This window comes from Onychostoma macrolepis, chromosome 20 (assembly GCF_012432095.1).
Source record: "Onychostoma macrolepis isolate SWU-2019 chromosome 20, ASM1243209v1, whole genome shotgun sequence".
NCBI lineage: Eukaryota > Metazoa > Chordata > Actinopteri > Cypriniformes > Cyprinidae > Onychostoma > Onychostoma macrolepis.
The window spans coordinates 12,354,753-12,370,357 of NC_081174.1; the positions used below are offsets into that span (position 1 = coordinate 12,354,753).

Consider the following 15,605-nt stretch of genomic DNA (forward strand, 5'->3'; position numbering starts at 1 on the left):
TTTAAATACTTCAGTGGCAAAGTTAAATCAACATTTTCCCTTTATCTCTCACTCAAGCCTCAGGGCGAGACCTTGTCATCACCTGAGATTGAAATTAAAGGCTGTTTCCCGTTATGATGACCCATACTTCCTATAGACGTACCTGTTACAGGATATGTTCATTCATTCCAAAATACATGTTAAAGGAATAGTCTATCGTGGCTAGCCGACGATTACTACTACAGACGCATATCTCAGTGTGCACGAGAGGGGCATGCGCACAGTGAAAAAGAAAAAGGATGAAATAAAAAACATTCAGCTACAGCAATTTCCTGTATTAAAAAAAAAAAAAAAAAAACTCATATACTGCAGAAATAAAGTAGATATTAGGCTATACGCCACTGATTTGGCGGCTCTTAACGTGAAATAGTAGGTGATATATTTTACATGAGATGTTCATGGCACTAACATTTATAAGTTTTGAAAGATGAATTTCTAGATGGAGAGAGGCAGGTAGGTCTGAGTGCCTGAATACAGGATGTTTTCTGAGGAGCCTTCCTTCCTTAATGCATTAATAATTCACATTTCATGAAACATACCAAGAGGGATACGAAAGAAAGCAAGAGACAGAGAATTAGAGCGAACAGAAAAACATTCAATCGCTTGGGATTTGTTATAGATTTGAAGAGAACTACAGTCTAGATCAATGTAATGTGTCAGACTTAGGCCAAACAAAGTTAATAATTCACTGCCTTTTTACTGTACATCGTCTATGGACTAAGATAAAGAACGGTCTAACTCTGTGAATTAGTGTAAGCCACATTTCACAGAAACAAGATATTGTTCTTTGTGAAATATAGTGTTGTAGCAAGTGGAATTTATGAACGCATGGCCGCAGACTCTTAAAAATAAAGGTTCTTTATTGGCATCAATGATTCCACAAAGAACATTCACCATCCATGGAACCTTTTCATTCCACAAAAGGGTCACACTAAAATGGTTCTTTTCTAAAACTGTTCACTGAAAGGTTCTTTGGGGAACCAAAACTGGTTCTTCTGTGGCATCGCTGTGAAAACCCCCTTTTGGAAACTTTATTTTTAAGAGTGCAGTCAGTCTCAGACAAATGCCCAGCGCATCACAACAGGGGCGGATACCAATGGGATGACTGTTTGCTATTGGCTGAGGACAGCTGCTGGCTGCTTAATTATTCATTGAGAGAAGGGCCAATTAGGAACCTATCTTGGTAACTGAGTTAATTATTAATGATGTTTACAGTGGAAGGAGAGGGCAGACATACCAGATGACCATGTGTTTGTCTGGCTTTTAGCTTTTGCATTAAAACACCAAGAATGTCCTATGCATTTTTTACTCATAAAAATGACTTCATTTCACTTCATTTTTCATAAAGTGTGAAGGAGAAAGGATCCTGAACTGTTACACTGGCTTGACATGTAATCAGAAATAGATTTACAGTAGTGAGAATTTTTCTTTTTTCTTTATACACATCTCTAATACTTAAAAGAGCACACAAATAGGTCAACACATCAGAGATAGTTTTTAGCGACCCACATTTTAATCATCAGACCTCAGAAACCAATAGTTTTCAATATTTAATGCTGAAATGACAGATTATTACTTATTAAATATTTCACTGTGCATACATTTTTCAATAAGTTTTTCAGTATCTGTTGAAATATTTTATTTAGTAATTTTAGAATCATACTCTTAAAACCATAATTTGTCCATGCCAAGTTCATAGCAAAAATGGTGTGCTTCTCTTGTAATCTCGCTTGAGTTTATTTACAGTTATTTTACAGTATGACTGTATGAAAAAAGCTTGACTGCAATTTATTATGGTCTGGTTTACAAATGAAATCTTGGAAAATAGGACAAATGGGAAAATCGAGCAAAATAAGAGTGTAACACCTAACAAAAGCCATTCTCCTGAAATTCATTCAAATAACATTATAACAAAAATAATCATAATGCAAAACACATCCATTATAAAATCTTATAAACACACACACACAAAAAATAATAATAATAATTTAAGGGAACATGTTTGTATATAAAAAAACGCCAAACCTGATATTGCCAAGTGCAATGTGTTCCTGGGTCAACATCTTTGTTGACCCTGGAACAACATTGTGATTAACCAATCAGATTTCAAGAACCAGTTTATAATTTTTGTGAAGTTTAGGATTACAATCAGTGTTTGGTGCTTGTACATCACTGTAATTAATCTATCAGTTCCTCTGATTTTAGGGATTATTCATGGGTAAGGTTAGGTTTAGGTGTAGGAATATGGTTAAGATTATATTTTTGGATTAAAATGTTGTTCCAGGGTCAACAAAATATGTTGACCCAGGAAAACGTTGCACTTGGCAATATCAGGTTGTGCTAAAAAAACTTGCCAAAGAACACTGTCATCATTAAACGGCATGCAGTTTAACACTGACATTCAATTTACAAAACAAAACACTGAATCTGTATTACAGTAAATTGTGAGAACATAAAAAAGTGATGCTGTATGTCGTTTGAAACAGTAAGTGTACATATTCCTATATTAAGGGTACATGTTACTACTCTAAGGTACTGCACAGTTTAGGGGCTTCTTTACCCCTGAAGGGTGCATATTAGCACCTTAGTATAGTACAAAGGTGTCCTTTTGAGGGTTCTGTTCCATTGTCAAGCCATTGCACCCCTAAAGGTACAAATTTTGCACATTTGTTTCTGACAGTGCAAAACAGCAAGCTCTAATTTGATTGGCTGGTTTGATACACCGTATGAGATTGAAGCTGCACATTTTCACCAGTCCACCTGGAATCAGAAATCATGTTTACAAAGTACTGAAAGAGCTGCAACAATAAATCGGTCACTGGATTTGCCATAATTTGCCCAGTTTGTAGCACCAAATCTGTGATCAGTAAATAGAATGTTATCCCACATTGCGTCTGAAAATCGGGCCAGAAATTCTGAGAATTATACTCAACTTCTGCGAATATTTTGTTTTGTGAACTTCTTTCATGCACAGTATCAGTTATTTTGGTATGATTGATTTTAGATAAAGGCCATGCAAAAACAAAACGTGAAGTGAATTACTTTAAAAGTGACTCAGATTGCCTCTTCCTGTCTGTTGAGTTAGTGTTTATCAACACAATCTGGAGAATATGCTCTAGATATGAGTCCAAGATGTTCAGAAGCTGCAGCTCAGACTGGGTGTTATAGAAACATTCTGTGACGGAAGTAGATTAGGAGGTGTGAAAAGACCACAGTAATAACAGGAAATTCCCTTGTTTTTTTTTGTTGTTTTTTTTGCAAGATCTGTCGAACTTCAAGTTGTTGTTATATTGATCATGCAACAACCTTGATTTGTCCCTTTCTTCCAAGTTATCAGCAAAAAAATGTCCAATGCATCTAAAATTTTAGCATGTAGTAGGACAGCTTGTTCTCATTTGATCGCCCTTTGTTGGGACGGGGTCTGAATTGCTTTTGGAGCTGTGCATGTTGTGCTGGCTGCTGTGCGTCGAGCACTGATTCGAGCTGACTTTGTTACACAGCGATGCCATGCCTCTTCTGATCTCCTGACGGATATTGTTGCTGGAGAGCACGTAGAGAATGGGGTTGAAGGCGCTGTTGAATGTGGACAACCCTAAGGAGATTTTGTAGGGTGTGTAGATGTGCTGTTCAAAGTGACAATTCTCTTGCAGCTTGGGGAAGTGGAAGGTGATGGCACGCAACAGCAAGATAATGTGGTACGGAGCGAAACAGATCAAAAACAACGCCACCACAGCCACAGCCAGGTAGCGCACCTTCTCTTTCTGATGAGGCTGGAGGCCAGTACTGGCCTGAACGTTGGCAAGAATGGCTCTATTGGTGAAGATCAGGATGGCAAGGGGGATAAAAAAGCCAATGCAAACGCGAGCGTAGCTGAATCCCGTAACTATCGCTGAGCTCTGGCTGGGCTCAAAGCAGCGGCGTTTTCCTTGGGCAGCATTGCCTTCAGACATGATGAAGACGGGCGTGTGACTCAAGCCCACCACCATGTAGATCGAAAACGCCACAAGAGCTGCGATGCGTTTCTGGCGAAGACCGCGAGACTCGATGGCGTAGACCACTGCCACATAGCGGTCGATGGACACGCAGCACAGCAGGAAGATGCTGATGTACATGTTGTTGAAGAACACAAAGCCAGTTACTTTGCAGGCCAAGGAGCTCCAGGGCCACACGTGGTTTTGATTGATGTACACCGTCCACAAAGGCAGCGTGAAGAGGTAGGTGAGGTCGCACACGGACAGGCTGAGCAGGTAGATGCCGAGGACGTTCTTACGACACACCTGGTGGAGGGTGAGGTAGACCGTGGCCAAGTTGGCTGGCAGGCCGATGATAAAAACCACAATGTAGAGCACCATCAGAGGAATGCGGTCATCTTCATAGGATATTTCACAGGTCACATTTTTACTCTCGTTCGTGGTCGTCAAGATGCTCGGTGCCACAGTGGATGCATGCATCATGTCTGGGAGGAAAAATAAAGAGAGGAATGAGAATGAGGGGTGAAACACAACTGTGGGAGGCCCACACTTGACATTGGATGAAAAAAAAAATCACTCAATTTGTGGCCATGTTTTAATAATATCTTCCCAAATTTTAGTTTAACTGTGGCCACCTTGTACTATTTTGATCCCTTGTTTATTTAAATAGCATGCCACATTGTAGTAGGTCATTCTCTTAATTGTAATTGAGTTAAATCTTTGGCACGAGGCAATGAGTTAATAAGTCATGTGAATACATTTTTAGTTTATGTAAACAAAACAAAAAATAGCTAAACAAATAGTATAACAGTATAGGTAGTAAAAACTGTAGAAAATGTACACATTTAAAAAAACTTTTTTTTTCTTTCTCCAGGATGTGTAAGGCTCTGTAGAATTTAAATGGAAAAAAAAGTTTAAAATTATAGACATTTTAAAACATTTCAAAAATAAACCAAAAAACACCAAAAAATGTACACGTTTAAAAAAAAAAAAAAAAAAAAAAATTAAAAAGGTAAATGCCTGTTTCTACACACTATATGTTAAATAACAACTTTTATGTTTTGAATTTTTTACTACATTGGGCATGTCTAATAAAATAAAATAAAAAATACTTCCAGAGGTGTTAATGTTAAAGCTCAAAGTCACTTTTTTCCTCTTTTTTTCTTCACTTCTGTTTATGTATATTACATGTGGTATTTGCCAAAAAGGTTGTATCTGTCAAAGATCCGAATCTAAATTAATATCCACATTTCACTCTCGCTTTGATTCAAAAATCATCAACATGCACACAGGCACTGAATTATACAACTAAGGTGACAATTTGGCACAGATAAAAGTAGTTTCCCTTTGACCTGATCCTTTTGAAAAGCAGCAAAAGACTAAAACTTTCCGATCTAACCGCATGACACTGTATGTACACTGTTAGACATTTCAAAGGGTTTTTACAGTAACTTACTGGCAACACTGTTGCCAGTAAGTTACTGTAATTAAGATTTACAGTAGCAAACTGTATTTGATTTACAGTTGAAAACTGTGCTTTTTACAGTAAATTACTGTAAATAAAATCCAATTATTCAGTATACTACTGTAATTCATTCATTTTAATATAGATTTCATTAGATGTTATAATTTTTATACATAATTCATTTTATTTTTACTCTACATAAGTACTACTGGCATTCAATTAAAACAGACACAATAATTACAAAATATCAAATTCTTTATTTAAACGCATGTATAACAGTTAAAAATACAGACTTCCAATGCTGGAACAGTGCATCTTCACCATTTCTCCTGTCTTAGGATGTTTTGCAATGCTTTATGTTGTGTCCTCTGGATTCATCCTCACAAAGAATCTTTAGGCAACAGAAACATAACGGGAAAAAAGACAAGCAGCCAAAGATTACATAGCCATCTGCAAAACCCAGGTGCTGCTCCAAAACGTGGCCACCATCTTTGCTCACCATCCACTTTGTTAGTGACAGAAATGTCTTCTCTGAAAAACAAGATGTAGAAATAGCACACTTTTAAAAGGCAAACCTCATATACTGTAGAATACACAAATCTCTCAAAACCATAGTTATTCTCTTGCCATGAATTATCAGTCTCAGGGTGGCTGGCCTGCTCATGTCTTTCTTTATGCTTCATTGCAGTTGCCTTTCAAACACAAATACAAAAAAATGCAGTAAATCTTAAATTCCATTAAAAACTATAACAAACTAATTCTAAAACTAGAAAGGCAGCTAGCCATTAAAACTAGTTTAACCTAGCTAACATACGATTTTATTTTCTCAATAGGCCAACATTAACTACTAACACCTGAACTAAATTTCACATTAGTTAACCTTATGCTAATATAGGATAAGCATTGCTCGTTAAAAATAATTTTAATTCGGTAACTTAATTCAATAAGATGACAAAAGTCGTTTGAAAGGACAGCGCAGTTTACCATAGTAAAGTTCTGTAACCGCCATGTTGACGAGTAAATGTTACTATGGGTTAAACTGGTGTGCAAAAATATGACAAACACACAGACAAACATACATATATTTTTACCTTGCTTGCTGGTCTTATTCTCTCGTAAGGTGCATCGACACACAGCGCAGAGGTTCTCAGGAGCTCTCAGGAGCTCTTCCACTCTCGCGGGTTTATGAGTTAAGCGACGCGGAGCAACTCGACAACAGACAACAATATAGAACCCATTATATATATTATCTACAGTGATGTCCCGGTATATTTCTGACATGCAGATGTACTCCAAGCGCTCGCGTTGTTTCTGACAAGAAGTACAAAAAGATTTTTCCAATCATTACAAGCGATGTAACACATCCAGTAGTCAGTCCCAAGCTGTTGCGGTGTTGTAGACACGGTCCAGGGCAAATTGTGTCAATCCAAATGTAAGAAATGAGGAAAATAAAACGACCTCAATAGAATGGCGCCAAAGAGACCATTACAGCAAATACAGTAGTATACAGCAATTTGTAAAAAATACAGTAAGTCTCTGTATGTGGGGTCTGACGTCACAGAAAATTCCCATGATGCAAAGGGTATTACAGTTATTTACTGTAAAGAGAATTTGCAGTATTATACTGGGTGATATACAGTAAATAACTGTGGAAATTACAGAAATGTCTAAGAGTGTAGTGTTTCAGTGTTCCTGCCATGTCTCATCCACAGTGAAACATCCCCATTCCCCTTCATCTCCACACAGCACATTGTACCACTCCCTACGTTTGCCCCAACTAGACAAGACAGCCACTGAAATATTCATAGAGACCCCATCATCCAAGGGGAGATGGGAAAAACAAGTGCATCAGAATGGAAACATGCTAGCAGGAACCACATTTGCTGCTTAGTAAATTATATGAATCATAGCATAACGGACTCACCCTAGACAATTCATAACCTTAAAATGAGTGGTTAACGAGACCAAAATACAATAGGCATATAGTAATTGAGTAAGATGTTTTTAAAGTTCAGGACAGTTAAACCACCCATATGGGTTTATGCAGACTAGTTGACTAAGAATCACTCCCTTTTTTTGTACTCGTTTCCTGCTTTTCACACTAAGAAAAAGCCCTGACCTTGCACATAAACTCTACAGAGAATTGGGCAAGTAAATAGCGCAAGTCCTTAATTTGACCTAATGACACTAACAAGAACAGCTAGACTGGCAATAATGGTATTGATGGAAAGACAGTGAAGAGAGGAGAAGAATACAAACAGCATTCGTCTTCATTGTGTTCTGTGACCTCCTTATAGTCATTAAATCACTGTACGGGTGTTAAGACAGACACTGTGACTTTTGGATCAGATGAAACCTTTTATTTCCTCGTCCCGTATCATTAGTGTCAAGACACTGGCGATGCTCAGTCAAGTGTGTGAGACCTTTATTTTTAGACGCTCCAGGCAGATTCGGGAGAAACAAGCTCAAACATCATGTTATACAGCAAGAAGATGCCAGACATACCAATATTTATTATCTGAAATGTATTTTATTTGTTATTGATGCATTTCAAATGTATCAGAACAGAAAAATAATATAGTTTTTGAGTCTAAATTAAACTGACATCTTGATTAAATATTCATGACTCCTTTGTTTACTGCTGACACCGAAATCATCCCATACCAAACCTCTCAAGTAAAAATGATGATTATTATTGTATTATGACATTTATTACTTTAGATCTATGCTTTTAAAACCTCATAAACTTCCATTATAGGGTTAGGGTTAGAGGTTAGTCCGCAGAGAAGAAGAAAACTGATATTTTCATTTCAATATCAGCCAACTTTCTAACTAATGATCTGCTAAGGATGATCTAATGTATTAGTCTTAGTTATTAATAAAGTTATTATTGTAAGCTATATTAAATTGTTTCAGAGAAAATAGTTTTTTTATGTTAAAATTGAAAATTCCTGCTTTAGATAATTAAAACACATGGCCAGTCAGGTTACATAGTACGTGTGAAAACACACATCCTGTTTTCAGATTGTCTTAAAAAACCAAACCAAACCAAACCAAACCAAAAAACACTGGTGCTTCTCAATATGTAAAAGAAAATATGACATTTTCTAAAATCGCTTGGCTCTTACCTCTAAATGGTGTTAAGAATGTGTCCACTCTTCATCCATAACCACCGACAGAGGAGTAGAGCAGCGCGTGTAATGAAGGGCAGCGCGCGCACGCACATCTCTACCCCACACACGATCACGTGACCATCGCACTTCTGCTTTCTGTGGCAGCCAGGTTCAAATGAGGTGTTTCAAAATGAATGAAAAAGGAGAAACCTCTGAGGTAGAGCCCTGCACAGGCCTCAAATTTAGGCCCTAGCCCGGCCCTGGCCCAAGATACTCAGGCCCTAGCCCGGCCCGTGTCCGACAGCTTTATCAGAATTACCGGCCCGAGCCCCCTTCTCCCAAAACGGCTATTAAAATAGTTTCAGCTATTAAAATAGTTCAGTTTTGTATGTAAATGGCAAAGTGATTATATTTCGTTTTTTTCGTTTTTTTATTTATTTTATTTTATTAATTTTTTTATTAAGTTAATTTTGAAAAACGTTTGGAGCATTTTTTTGTTCGTTAAACAAGTTATTTCATTCTTAAAGTAACGACCAAGCAGCCAGCGGCAGACCGGCAGGCTGATCAGCATGTTTGATCAATTTAGCCTTCTCAAATCATCAGGACTTGCCTAAAATAAAATCTATAGATCTAATAAAACAGTTCAAGCATATAAAATGTTTAAACGTTAAACCTAGATAAATGTGCGCTGCATCCAGTAGTTTGTGCTGTCACGATGACTTTTTGCTTATCTGTCACAGATAATTCTACTCCGGATAATTCTACTTTAAAAAATTTAGGAGCACCTTCTAATCAATAATCAAAAATTCTGATCAAAAATTAACCTTCCATTAAGAGAATATTTGACTCCTTAAAGTGATTTACAGGGAATTTTGTTTTTACCTGTGTAATGGCTTTTTTCTAACTTTATTAAAAGTATGTCACATTTTATGTCAAATCCAAAAAAAAATTATATATATAAGCTTTTTAAATCATAACATGGAAATTTGATCGCGTGAATCGTGTCATCGCGACATAACACTTACTTACTGTGTGTGTTTAGGGGGACGTAATCGTTTTCTGGGGTGTATTTTACGCTAGACCGCCAAAAAGCACAGAAGTGAATGAATGAAACCGCGAGAGCAACGGGAGATTTGAAGCTCATGGCAGATGCGCCCAAGAGATGACTCGCCTGTGATTGGCTGAATGTTAGTTCACTCAAATCTAAGTAACAAATCGAAGAACGTGGGTGGAAATATTGGCGGTGGGTCAAAAAATTGCGGGGGACAGAATCACATGTTTCTAATAGTGCGGGGACGTTTAAAGACAGTTTCATAACAATTTGCTGTGGTCTAGATCAGAGTGATCTCAAAACCAAAACATATACTATAACATTGCCATGACATGTCTCTGTGTGTAAGAGTTTCCAGTGAACTAAAGGTGATCATTCATTTAATTATTAGTCAGTGTAGGTTTTTTTTTTTTTTTTTTGTCATGATCCCACATTCTCATCAAAAGACATCTCCACCTTTTCTGGGCATCTCAGATGTCTACAAGAAATTTGTAAGAGTATCTTACAAGAGAGTTTCATTACCTGTCACAAAGTTTAAAATCTTTAATTACATTTTTTTTTTTTTTTTATCAACAATAGTTTTGGAATTTAGTTCAAAATGTAAAATGACAGAACAGGCTAATTTTAAAACATGATGACATTAAATATATTTCGATTAAAATGAATTTAAAAAATTTTGCAATAAATTGTGCAAAATTGTCCATTTTGAGACATTTTGGTGTTTGATGGAAATATACACTACAAATAAAACGTTTGGGGTTGGTAAATTTTTATTCATTTACTTATTTATTTTGGAAGAAGTTTTTTTTGCTCACCATCTATTTAATCAAAAAATGCTATGAAACATTGCCATTTTCAAAGAATTGATTTATAATTGAACATATTTTAAAATGAACACTGAACTTTCAGCAGCCATTCCTCCAGTCTTCAGTGTCACATGATCTTTCAGAAACCATTCTAATATGCTGATTTGCTGCTCAGGAAACATTTCTTGCCATTAGTTGAAAACATTTGTGCTGCTTAACATGTCTGAGAAAACCATGATTTTTTTTTGTTTTGTTTTGTTTTTCAAGATTCTCTAACAAATTTTTTGTACACTGTAAAAAGTGAAAGTTGACTTAACTTAAAAAAATTGAGGAAACCCGTTGCCTTAAAATTATTAAGTACATAATAATTAAAAAAAAAAAAGTTAAGTGAACTTGACAATTCAACTAACTTATTTTTTTTTAAATTATCATTTACCTAAAAATTTTAAGGCAACGGGTTTCCTCAATTGTTTTAAGTTAAGTCAACTTATCACTTTTTACAGTGTGACATAAATGTCTTACTTGCAAATGAACTGAAAGTTAGTGTGAATTTGGTACATCCAACTTAATAAATATAATGGGGTGAGCAAATTTACAGTATTGGTTCATAAATACGACACTTGTGATTTTAGTTTCTAAATGTGTTTTTCTACTGTTCGTCATAAATACCAGATTATTTATTTTTTTGGAAACAACTGACCATTAATGGCTTCACCTGTGGCTATTATGGTCTTGTACAAATACCAAAGCTACAAATTTAAGCTGAATAAAGTACACACATATTTATATACAGTGAGGCAAAAAAGTATTTAGTCAGCCACCAATTGTGCAAGTTCTCCCACTTAAAAAGATGAGAGAGGCCTGTAATTTTCATTATAGGTATACCTCAACTATGAGAGACAAAATTAGAAAAAAAAATCCAGAAAATCACATTATAGGATTTTTAAAGAATTTATTTGCAAATTATGGTGTAAAATAAGTATTTGGTCAATAACAAAATTTCATCTCAATATTTGTTATATACCCTTTGTTGGCAATGACAGAGGTCAAACGTTTTCTGTAAGTCTTCACAAGGTTTTCACACACTGTTGCTGGTATTTTGGCCCATTCCTCCATGCAGATCTCCTCTAGAGCAGTAATGTTTTGGGGCTGTCGCTGGGCAACACGGACTTTCAACTCCCTCCAAAGATTTTCGATGGGGTTGAGATCTGGAGACTGGCTAGGCCACCCAGGACCTTGAAATGCTTCTTACGAAGCCACTCCTTCGCTGTTCGGGCGGTGTGTTTGGGATCATTGTCATGCTGAAAGACCCAGCCACGCTTTCATCTTCAATGCCCTTGCTGATGGAAGGAGGTTTTCACTCAAAATCTCACGATACATGGCCCCATTCATTCTTTCGTTTACACGGATCAGTCGTCCTGGTCCCTTTGCAGAAAACAGCCCCAAAGCATGATGTTTCCACCCCATGCTTCACAGTAGGTATGGTGTTCTTTGGATGCAACTCAGCATTCTTTCTCCTCCAAACACGACAAGTTGAGTTTTTACCAAAAGTTCTATTTTGGTCTCATCGGACCATATGATCATCCAAATGCTCTCTAGCAAACTTCAGACGGCCCGGACATGTACTGGCTTAAGCAGGGGACACGCCTGGCACTGCAGGATTTGAGTCCCTGGCGGCGCAGTGTGTTACTGATGGTAGCCTTTGTTACTTTGGTCCCAGCTCTCTGCAGGTCATTCACTAGGTCCCGCCGTGTGGTTCTGGGATTTTGCTCACAGTTCTTGTGATCATTTTGACCCCACGGTGTGAGATCTTGCGTGGAGCCCCAGATCGAGGAGATTATCAGTGGTCTTGTATGTCTTCCATTTTCTAATAATTGCTCCCACAGTTGATTTCTTCACACCAAGCTGCTTACCTATTGCAGATTCAGTCTTCCCAGCCTGGTGCAGGTCTACAGTTTTGTTTCTGGTGTCCTTTGACAGCTCTTTGGTCTTGGCCATGGTGGAGTTTGGAGTTGGACTGTTTGAGGTTGTGGACAGGTGTCTTTTATACTGATAACGAGTTCAAACAGATGCCATTAATACAGGTAACGAGTGGAGGACAGAGGAGCCTCTTAAAGAGGAAGTTACAGGTCTGTGAGAGCCAGAAATCTTGCTTGTTTGTAGGTGACCAAATACTTATTTTACCGAGGAATTTACCAATTAATTCTTTAAAAATCCTACAATGTGATTTTCTGGATTATTTTTTCTCATTTTGTCTCTCATAGTTGAGGTATACCTATGATGAAAATTACAGGCCTCTCTCATCTTTTTAGGTGGGAGAACTTGCACAATTGGTGGCTGACTAAATACTTTTTTGCCCCACTGTATATATGAAAGTAACGAAATTTAAAGAACTGAAACTCGTGGAAATCCAATGAAGAAGGTTATGTGACGCAAAATTTACTTTATGGTTCAAAATGACACAGCAGGGGAATTTCCGGCTCATACTGCTAGTGTGCACTCAATTTGTGGTTATAAATCAGCCTCCATTTACAGAAACTGTGTGGTTATCCTGTAATCGTGTCTGATCTGTACTGTTAAAACAACTTTAACACCTTTTATCTTATTCAAATCTACAGTCAGATATTTACCAGGAATCTGTATAAACAGTTCAGTATCATATTATTTTTTAATATAAAATAATGAGGGTGAGGAATGTTCAGAAATTCATACACGGGCAAACAAAAAGGTGTGAGGGGTGAAACAGTATGTTGTTCATCGTCAGCAACCACTTTAGAAATGTTCACCTGTAGAGTTGGCAGAAGGACACTTGGCAGTTTAATCATACAGAACACATATATTTGCAAAAGAATCCCTCTGAATGACTGTTCAATGTTCAACGGCTGTGAGGATCTCAGTCGTGTTTGTTCAGGATTAACTCCACATTAAGCAGCTTCATAGTGTTTTTTTGTGTAACATTGTCTATGAAAGAGAGCTCTGACACACATTGCCCACCACTGCCTCGTGTCAGTTTTTCCATCTGATTTGCTAAAGTAACAAAAAAAAAAAAAGAACAAAAATTACTTCACGCAAACACAATATTGCATTGCAACATATGAAGTGACTGGTAGAAGACACTGCTAAATTACTGTAAGATGTTTCTCAAGATTTCTCCTCACTGTTAATAAGCAAATGACTCAAGAGTGGAGGCTCACTTCCTCTTACCACGTTATTGAGGAGTTCCTGGATCTTCCTGTATTCGGGCGAGTCCCGTTCCAGCTTCTCTCTGTACACAACAAGCTCCTGCCGGTCCTTCAGGTCTCTGTATGTCTGAACGAACAAAACAAAGGCAGTGATTTACACTGAGAAACACTGGCACAGTGATTCGAGAAGGAACTCACATTGATGACGACGTCATGGCATTTATATTTCAGAGCCACGCTGAGCTTGAGTTCTGGGTCGTCGATGAGGTTCACATACTCCTGCAGCACCTGCAGATCATGGGAAAGCCCAGTGAAGTGCATGCTGGGATGGGCAAAGAGGAAACTGAGCAGATTTATTACAACATCGAAACCGACGTACATTTACAGGGGCGCTGTTCTTCTGCAGGATGTCCACCACTCTGTGAAAGCCAATGGGAGATCTTTTCTTGGTGTATCCTAGCCAGTTTTTGGTGTTGAACAGACTATCCACATCAAACCAGGATTTCAACTTCGCTCTTGCGCCAAGAGCTGTGAGAATATACTGCTTTTCTGAAATCTGCCACAGCAAACACGAATGGTTTAGAAACTCTTTGGCATAGACTGTTATTAAAGAGTTGCACATATGCTATTTATACTCTATTGGTCTAGACACACTTGAATGAATTGGTGTTTCTAATGACTGTAGAAACATCTAAATATGTAGCCAAATATGAAAACTATACTGTAAAAGTCATAATCAAGATGACTTTGAAGAAACTAAAGTATATGATAGTCCTGATTTGTTTTTGGTCGCTTCATAATTCACTTCCATTTGTGTTATTTCCATTTTAATGACTGATCATTGTTTTAATGACTTTCCTATTGAAAAAAAAGTAATAGTAAAGAGCGAGTTAGTGTGTCCAGACTTTTCATGGTGCTGTAAGTTAAAATAAAAATAAAACTATACAATAACATTAAATGCAAATTGAATTAAATACAAGTAATTTGATGACATATGACTGCTTATTTTACCCGGAAAGTTTTTCTAATGTTCGAAGGGCTGCTAAAGGTTCCCTGTAGAAGAGGAAAAGAGATGATTGAAATATAGATGCCCAACAATTATCTGGTGATTTAAACACTTTAAAATGTAGAAATATAAAAACCAGGTGACATTCATTTAAAAACTTTTCAAAAATCAAACAATAAAACTTGTTAGGTTTCAGATTGCAAAAAAATAGATATATTGTTATTTTTAAGTGTGACTTTTAAGTTTCTAAAAGCTCTCTGAGACTGTGGGAAATTAATACATACAAGAAAACGAATTAGTAAATGATTTATTAAATGAATCAGACAAACTAAATATAATACAATAATTATATATATTTATGTAATTACTCTGTATATACACTACTTTTCAAAAGGTTTTGGAAAGAAAGGAATACTGTTATTCAGCAGCGACAGATTAAACTGATAAAAAAAATGTCAGTAAAGACATTTCTAATATTAAATTTGAATGTTTCCATTTCAAATAAATCCTGTTTTGAACTTTGTATTCATAGAAGAATCCTAAAATGTATCATGGTTTATAAAAAATATTAAGCAGCACAAATGTTTTTAACATTGATAATAATATTTGGTTACACTTTATTTTAAGATGTCCTTGTTACAATGTAATAATACATTTAAGTACCGAGTAATATTAACATATGGTTAGGATTAGGGTTTGGCTTAGAGTTACTTGCATGTAATTATGCATAATTTATTGTTAATATAATTGTTAGTACATGTAACATATGTAACAAGGACACCATAAAATAAAGTATTCCCTAATATTTGTGACCCTGGACCACAAAACCAGTCTTAAGTGTCAATTTTCTGAAATTGTGATTTATACTTCACCTGAAAGGTGAATAAATAAGCTTTCCATTGATGTATGGCTTGTTATGATGGGACAATATTTGGCTGAGACACAACTATTTGAAAATCTGGAATCTGAGGG

At 36.6% G+C, this 15,605-nt stretch overlaps 1 protein-coding gene and 1 long non-coding RNA gene across 2 annotated transcripts; both read right to left on the reverse strand.

Moving 5' to 3' along the window:
• Positions 1-1,530: 1,530 nt before the first annotated feature.
• On the reverse strand, positions 1,531-8,852 carry gpr132b (G protein-coupled receptor 132b). The gene is made up of 2 exons (XM_058754841.1): positions 8,604-8,852; positions 1,531-4,495 (listed from the first exon to the last, which is right to left on the reverse strand). Exon 2 carries the CDS (start codon positions 4,491-4,493, stop codon positions 3,405-3,407), a length of 1,089 nt encoding a protein of 362 aa, XP_058610824.1. The 5' UTR covers positions 4,494-4,495; positions 8,604-8,852; the 3' UTR covers positions 1,531-3,404.
• A 4,237-nt stretch (positions 8,853-13,089) lies between these two features.
• On the reverse strand, positions 13,090-14,940 carry LOC131527583 (uncharacterized). The gene is made up of 5 exons (XR_009267687.1): positions 14,639-14,940; positions 14,007-14,183; positions 13,826-13,915; positions 13,650-13,754; positions 13,090-13,472 (listed from the first exon to the last, which is right to left on the reverse strand). It is a non-coding gene; the product is annotated as an uncharacterized LOC131527583 (long non-coding RNA).
• Between the last annotated feature and the right edge of the window lie 665 nt (positions 14,941-15,605).